Raw genomic sequence first — 8,035 nt, forward strand, 5'->3', positions numbered from 1 at the left:
TGTAGATCGGCTATTTTCACAATTTCTGCCTCTAATATTTGACAATTTGGCCAATGCTTAATTTGTCATTTTAGAGGTATTAAAAAGTACTAAATTGTCACTTTAGAAATGTGCAGATACCCTCTATACACTTAAACTTTACGTTGGTTTGTTTACTGTTGAGTGAGAAAACAATGTTGCACATTAAGCTAATCATCTGGGGACCACCCAAAATAATGTGGGGTCTCCCCTGGGGGTCCCGACCGAGGTTGAGAACCACTGATATACAGTACAGTACATATAAACATAATATGTACAGTACTGTACTTAGGTCGGGCATTTTAGTGAATGAACTTAGTTCCTTTTACTCCGGTGAACTCATAAAAGCAGGAATGCTCATATTAAGTGTCCACTTCCTGTCTGCGACGCACACATCCCTCTGACTGGTGAGAGGACACGCAGGGGTCAAAGGTCAAGCATGCAACGGTCAGGGCTTTCACATGGTCTCACACACGCACGCACGCACGCACACACACACACACACACACACACACACACACACACACACACACCCGCAAGCACGCACAAACGCACGCACGCACGCACGCACGCACGCACGCACGCACACGCACGCACGCACGCACGCACGCACGCACGCACGCACACACACGCACGCACGCACGCACACACACACAGGGACGTGCAGAGAATGTTGGAGAGGCAAGGGCTGAAATTTCTAAAAGTGCCTTTTGGTGAAAATATTGAAAATAGCAGACCTCCAAGCTCACAACGCGTTGCGCTGCGACGTGTTGTGAGCTTGGAGGTTGGCTATTGTCGATGCTTGATTGTCGATGCTTGATTGCAATTATTTCAACATAAGATGCTGCACTCAAGTTCAGGAGAGTTTGGACAATGCAATTCTCTTGAATGGTATGGAATGAGGGCATTTGTGTTACTTTCACCATAGTAAAAACTGCATTCATGGTCGGAGAAGGCACTTTTTACAGACGGATAAAAGTGCAGGGGCTCAAGCCCCTTTGATGTCTATGTGTGCACATGTCTGCACACACACGCGTGCACGCACGCACACACACACACACACACACACACACACACACACACACACACACACACACACACACACACACACACACACACACTGCACAGAACATGCGCACGTGCAAACACTGATTCTCACACACACATGTTGCGTTCACATAGAGACAAGCAGTGGGCTACACATACACACCGTTCACAGACAATGCGCACGCACACGCCACACACACACGTGCGCACTTGCGCGCAAAGCCTCTCGTGTCCTGTGTGAGCGCAGGGGGCTTTGCAGCTGGATATGAGTGGTGGTACCTCTGAAACCCTTAAGAAAATAAACTCCACACACAGGAGGAAGTGTTGGCTTATCTGAGCTACAGGAACACCATGCAGCCACCCAGGTGCTGGGAGGTATCCGACATGTACTCAAGTACTGTTAGAGCGGTACAATCTGTACTGTTTTAACCCATTTAGACCTGACACGATTTTATACACTTCTTCTAAATCCTTACATGTTTCTATATTAGTGGTTCAAACACTTTCTAAAATGAAGGACCCCAGAATTTTATGTATTTGGCCGCAGACCCCCATTTCAATATATTTTGTTCCAGGGACCCAGAGAAAGATTTGAGTTACAAATGATCGCTTAAATATATATGTTTGCGTGTTTTTTTTTTTTTTTTTTTTTTTTTTTTAATTTTTTATAGTAGATCTACAAGCTCCTTTTTTGAATAGCTAAAGTATAAACTAATGGTTTAATACTAATGTAAGCCCTATCTAACGCTTTGACACATTTTGAATTCAGTTTACTTTTACTTGTAACAGAGAAGAGAAGAGAAGAGAAGAGAAGAGAAGAGAAGAGAAGAGAAGAGAAGAGAAGAGAAGAGAAGAGAAGAGAAGAGTGCTTGTGTTTCTCTTTTCTTCTGTTCTGTTGTTTTTCTTTCTTTTTTTTTCTTTTCTTGAAGAGAGGAGACCTAATTTTAGGTTCAAAATCCCCCACCACCCCCTCCTCCCCCACCGTCAGCCCCCACAGGCAATTTCTGCAGCTTTGAGCCGTGTTATTATCATGCACAGTTTTTAAGCCGGAAAAATATAGAAGGAAAAAAAAGGCACTCCTTGTATTTAGGTGAAGCTTACTCTTGTTGTGTGCATGCGTGCACGCCCGCATAAACGCACACACGCACGCACGCACACACAGGGTTTGCGCTGAAGGAAGTGAATGATTTAAGGCTTTTTTCCAGCTTTTGTTCTTTAAATGCACTAGAAGCCTGCACTTCTCAGGTCACTCTATTAAACACAGTAAAAATCCCAAGTGTTAATTTAACAAAGAGCGTACAAATGTAAACCACATGGAACCATACTGGTCTGTTTACCAATGGATAAAGTGACACTGAGGATTTCACTGTCCGTCTTCGTCATGAGGTTAGAGGAAGTTTGGCGGTTCTAATCCCTCGGACGTCTGGAAGAAATCCAGCGAGGGAAAGTGGATTAGCAGCTTTTATACCTACTTCCTGTGTGCCCTTGAGCAAGACAGTTAACCTTTTAACGGCTCCCACGGAGCTCCCAGTGTCAACAATACTGTGGTTGTACTAGTGAACTCCCAGTGACCATAGGTAGGACACTGTGGTTGTACTGGTGAACTCCCAGTGACCATAGGTAGGACACTGTGGTTGTACTGGTGAACTCCTAGTGACTATAGGTAGGAGACTGTTGTTGTACTGGTCAGCTCCCAGTGACTATAGGTAGAAGACTGTGGTTGTACTAGTGAACTCCCAGTGACCATAGGTAGGAGACTGTGGTTATTAAATTCACTTTCTTCACCGGTCAAACACATACATTGAGTTTAGATTTCCCCACACGTCGGTAGTGTAAATCTCGGATTGTCCGGCTACATGAGACAATAGTGCCCATGATTCAAGCAATGCAAAGTAAGTAAGTAGAGCACTTGGTCGGCAGTAAGGGGGCCGCATTAAACTGGTCTGAGTCTTATCTATCAGTTTGATTTCAGTATGTTAACGCTAAATCTTCAAGCCGTGAACAGCTTAGATGCGTACAGAGTTCCACAATACTTTGAAATCTCTGATAGTCGAGAGAGACTATTGCTCCCACGATTCATCAATGCTTTTTTTGTTGTTTTTATTACATCCGGTGTAACTAACTAACTAAGTATAAGTGGCCTTGGGAACCAGCGGTTCCTGAGCCATGTGGCCCATAGCATCCGGTGTGAACGCACCTAAAACTCTCGCCCCCAGATACACGATAATTCCCAGTGTCAACACAGGGAGATCTGTCCTGCATTACCGCAGCATTCCTGCACAACCCAGGGCATGTTTCTTCAACAAACTGTGGTAGATCAAGTGCTCATCAGTGAGATCCCACCTCCCTGTTACATCAACAGCATCTCTATCTGCGAGCCCCCTAATACCCCCCAGCCTTAATTCCTGGACAAATCCTCCGCGACCCCTCTGACCGACGGCCCTGTCCACTGGCAGTGGTGGAAATACATTTACTCAAATAATGTACTCAAGTACATTTTTTGGTAATTTTACTATAATTGAGTATTTCCAATTGTGATACTTTATACTACTTTATACTATTATATCTACTCCACCACTTCTCACAGGCAAATATTCAAAAATAGCCAATGTGACACACACACCCACACACACCCACCCACACCCACACCCACACCCCCACACACACACACACACACACACACACACACACACACACACACACACACCTACTGAGACAGACATCCAGAGGGAGAGAGAAAGCAGACATTATCTTGTAAAGTTGCTGCATGCCAGAAATGTTCATAGACCAACAAAGGCAACACGCGCTGGAGTTCCTGTTCGTGGGACAGCCATCTCAAACCAACTGTGTGTGTGTGTGTGTGTGTGTGTGTGTGTGTGTGTGTGTGTGTGTGTGTGTGTGTGTGTCTGTGTGTGTGTCTGTGTGTGTGTGCGTGCGTGCGTGCGTGCGTGCGTGCGTGCGTGCGTACCCTATATCCTAAAGGTGCGTTCAACCCCAAAGATGTGTTTTTCTCTAGTCGCTTAAACCGATATGAAACTTCACCTAAATTGTGAGTGCATGCACAAATGCCATGTTTGACAAAGGCATAGTACAAACATGATTTATACACCCCGTGATAACAGACAGTTTTAGATTATAGGGACCTTTGAATTATAAAAATTGTTGCCCGAGTATTGCCCGGGTTAAACTGCCATACAACCAAGATTTACAACATTTTTGGGCTATGCGGTGCAGTGAAAATAGCAGACCTACAAGCTCACTAAGTGTTTGCACAAAGCAGGCTGTTTGTGAAACCACACATAGCATCATAGATCATCCACCAAAGTATAGTTTCAGAGGGTGATGTCATCTCATCTGATACTAGTTTGAGTGTGCATGTCGGGTAGAAACCTTGTATGTCTGAAATGTTTTACTTTTCAGAAAATGGAAGAACCTATTAGTGATCCAATGCAGTTATTTAGTTGATGTTGACACTTTCATGGGTTCAATATTCAGAACACACACCCCTCACATCGCAAGGTGTTGTGTGCTTGTAGATCGGCTATTTCCACTACTTTAAAATGTTTTAAAGATAATAATAAAAAAGGAACGCTTTTGGACATACAAGGTTTTCACCCGACAGCGCCGATATGACACCCATAAGGTGCTACAGTATAAGTACAGTATAAGTTGCTCTGAGCTCCTCAGTGTTCACGGACGACACTCCTCTGACTGACGTCTCTTCAACACTTTGAAACAGGTATCTTTTATTTTACCTTCTTTATTATATAGACATTATTGCTATCTAGAATATAGAACCTTTTATTAAGTACTAGAAGCTGGGCCGCCCTTCGGGCGGCCCAGCGTCTAGTCGGCGACCTGGCCAACTCGGAACAATGTAAATAGGGAATGAATGCCCCGCCCTTTAATGCAAACCCCATTATACCTGTTTTCATAGGACCCGTTTTGACCATTTGTCTGCCTGTGTCCATTTTTGCCCATATATGGAGATATCTGTATCTGTCTGTCGGTGTCCATTTTATGTCCATATATGGAGATCACTGCAGTTATAGTTCTGGGTCCATTTTATGCCCATATATGCCCATATATGGAGATATCTATCTGCATCCATTTTATGCCCATATATGGAGATCTCTGTATCTGTCTGTCTGTGTCCCTTTTATGCCCGTATATGGAGATCTTTGTGATTCTGCATCCATTGTATGCCCATATATGCCATATATGGAGATATCTGTTTATCTGCGTCCATTTTATGCCCATATATGAGATTTCTGTCGCTTTTTCAAACAATCGTGGGTCGGGTCGGGTTGAGGCCGAGCACTGCACTACCTGCTGCGGTGGGGAACGCACGTGCCGAATTTGAAATAGGGAATGAATGCCCCACCCTTTAATGCAAACCCCATGAATGCCCATATATGCCATATATGGAGATATCTGTTTATCTGCGTCCATTTTATGCCCATATATGAGATTTCTGTCGCTTTTTCAAACAATCGTGGGTCGGGTCGGGTTGAGGCCGAGCACTGCACTACCTGCTGCGGTGGGGAACGCACGTGCCGAATTTGAAATAGGGAATGAATGCCCCACCCTTTAATGCAAACCCCATGAATGCCCCACCCTTTAATGCAAACCCCAATATACCTGTTGTCATAGGACCCGTTTTGACCATCTGTTTGTCTTTGTCCACTTATGCCCATATATGAAGATCTCTGCACACACAGTACCGGTTGCGGAAAACTCTGATGTCAGACTTTATGCCCATATCTGGAGAACGCGCGTGCCGGTGGGAAGAAGGGTTCTCGAGATACGCGGATTACATACATACATACACATTCACAGAGATTTTGTGTTGACTCATGTGGCGTACGTGATGTCAGAGCCTTTTATGAAGTGATGTCACAATGACTCAGCGCTTGCGCCGATTTCCTCCGGAACAGCCTGATGTCAACAATCAGCTCCGCATAAGGAGATTCCGAACGTTTCGCGCCGGAACGTTTCGCGCCGGTTACGGAAAACCGCGAGTCGGGTCGGGTCGAGGCCTGGCACTGCACTCCGCGCGGCGGCGGGGAACGCGCGTGCCGAGTCTGAAGCCGGTGGGACGAACGGTTCTCGAGATACGCGGATTACAAACAAACAGACAGACAGACAGAGATTTGTCGCATTTATAGATAGATATCACTTAAAACATGTTGATGTGTGAAATTGCATGAGCTGTATTTATTTGTGTATCCAGTAAGGGACGGAGCTATGAACGTCGCTTAGCAGATGATCATTAGCATTGATCTTTAGAACATTTCTCCTGTTAGAAACCTTAGCTGATGATTTTGTCCAAAACTGATGAAAGTCGCTATACACTTTATCTCTCATACATAAAGATGTATCAGTCAGATTTTTCATATTCCATTACGATTGGCTATGACTGACAACTTGCGGGCCGGATATTAAAAAACGATGAAAACAACATTGTGTGCTTGTACTGTAGGTCGGCTATTTTCAACAACAAAAACACACACACACACACACACACACACACACACACACACACACACACACACACACACACACACACACACACACACACACACACACACACACAAATATGAAACACAAATCGTCTATGAGGGTCCCTGGCACCAAATATTTTATAAAACAAAGCATGCCTTTCTTTTGTTATTTTAGGTTTTCTGACCACATGCAGCTGCTGTTTATCACAATAAAGAGATGGATGACTACATGGCTGAACTTAAAAAATCCCTCAAGATCCCGTACCTCGTGATTTTTAGTCTGGTCTTTGTGCTTGGCGTGTTGGGGAACGGTGTTGTAATCTGGGCGACGGGCTTCAAAATGAAGAAAACCGCCAACACCATTTGGTACCTCAACCTCTCTGTGGCGGACTTCCTCGTTATAGTGTTCCTACCCCTGACCATCACGGAAATAGCTCTGGACGACCACTGGCCTTTTGGCAAATTCATGTGCAAAATGGACGGTATCGTTTTCTACCTGAACATGTATGCTAGCATCTACATCCTGGTGGTCATCGGCGTCGACAGATGTGTATGTGTGGTGTGTCCAGTGTGGGCCCGGAACCACCGCAGCGTCAGAAAGGCGTCGTGGGTGAGTCTGGGTGTCTGGGTGCTGGCCTTGGCTCTCAGCTTCCCTTACGTCATCTTTAGTGACACACGGCCCTCCGTCCATGACAAAAACATCATCTGGTGCTACTACAACTTTGCAGTCACTGTTGACATCGGTACACCTGAAGGAAAGCAGTTGTGGGCATTTCGATCCTGGGTCAAGATCATCACCGGCTTCCTCATGGGATTCCTGGTCCCTTTCACTGTCATCGTCTCCTGCTATTCTGTTGTCATCTACCGGCTCAGGAATAATCGCTCACTGGCCGACCAATCACGTCGCCCCTTCAGAATCATAGCAGCTGTTATCACCACATTTTTCCTGTGCTGGGCTCCATATCACATCATGTATCTGATAGACTTTGTGAATATCCTGGTCCTGGAGTTCAGTAAATCACTGGATAATGTGGTCACCATCGGGTTTCGCATAGCCTTCAGCCTTGCACTTCTAAACAGCTGTCTGAACCCGCTGCTGTATGTGTTCATGGGTCGAGATTTCAAGGATGTTTTCCGCAGGTCTATCCTGAAGGTGCTGGAGAAAGCCTTCACCGAAGAGCTGCCTCAGACCATCATTTCCACAAACCCAGGAAGCAGCCGTCAAGAGACTGCCTTGTCTGAGACACAGGTTTAGGGTTGTCCGGTATAATATCTACGGTAGAGCTGTACCCGACTTGGTAACACTTTACAATAATGACCTGTTATAAATCATTTATAAACATTTATAAGCAGTTTGTAGATGAGTAATAAACATGAACAAACTATGAACAAATGTTTACCTAAACATTTATAACTGTTTAAACATATAACTGTTTAAACATTATACGTTATTAGTAAGGTATTAG

The 8,035-nt window shown here is 44.8% G+C and overlaps 1 protein-coding gene across 1 annotated transcript; it reads left to right on the top strand.

Moving 5' to 3' along the window:
• Window positions 1-6,786: 6,786 nt before the first annotated feature.
• Window positions 6,787-7,824, top strand: LOC308280174 (chemerin-like receptor 1; the record flags this gene model as incomplete). Its single annotated transcript, XM_080720437.1, has 1 exon — window positions 6,787-7,824. The coding sequence occupies one exon, from the start codon at window positions 6,787-6,789 to the stop codon at window positions 7,822-7,824; it is 1,038 nt and encodes a 345-aa protein (XP_080576563.1).
• Window positions 7,825-8,035: the final 211 nt, after the last annotated feature.

Source organism: Nannobrachium achirus (assembly GCF_963921795.1).
Source record: "Nannobrachium achirus genome assembly, chromosome: 24".
NCBI lineage: Eukaryota > Metazoa > Chordata > Actinopteri > Myctophiformes > Myctophidae > Nannobrachium > Nannobrachium achirus.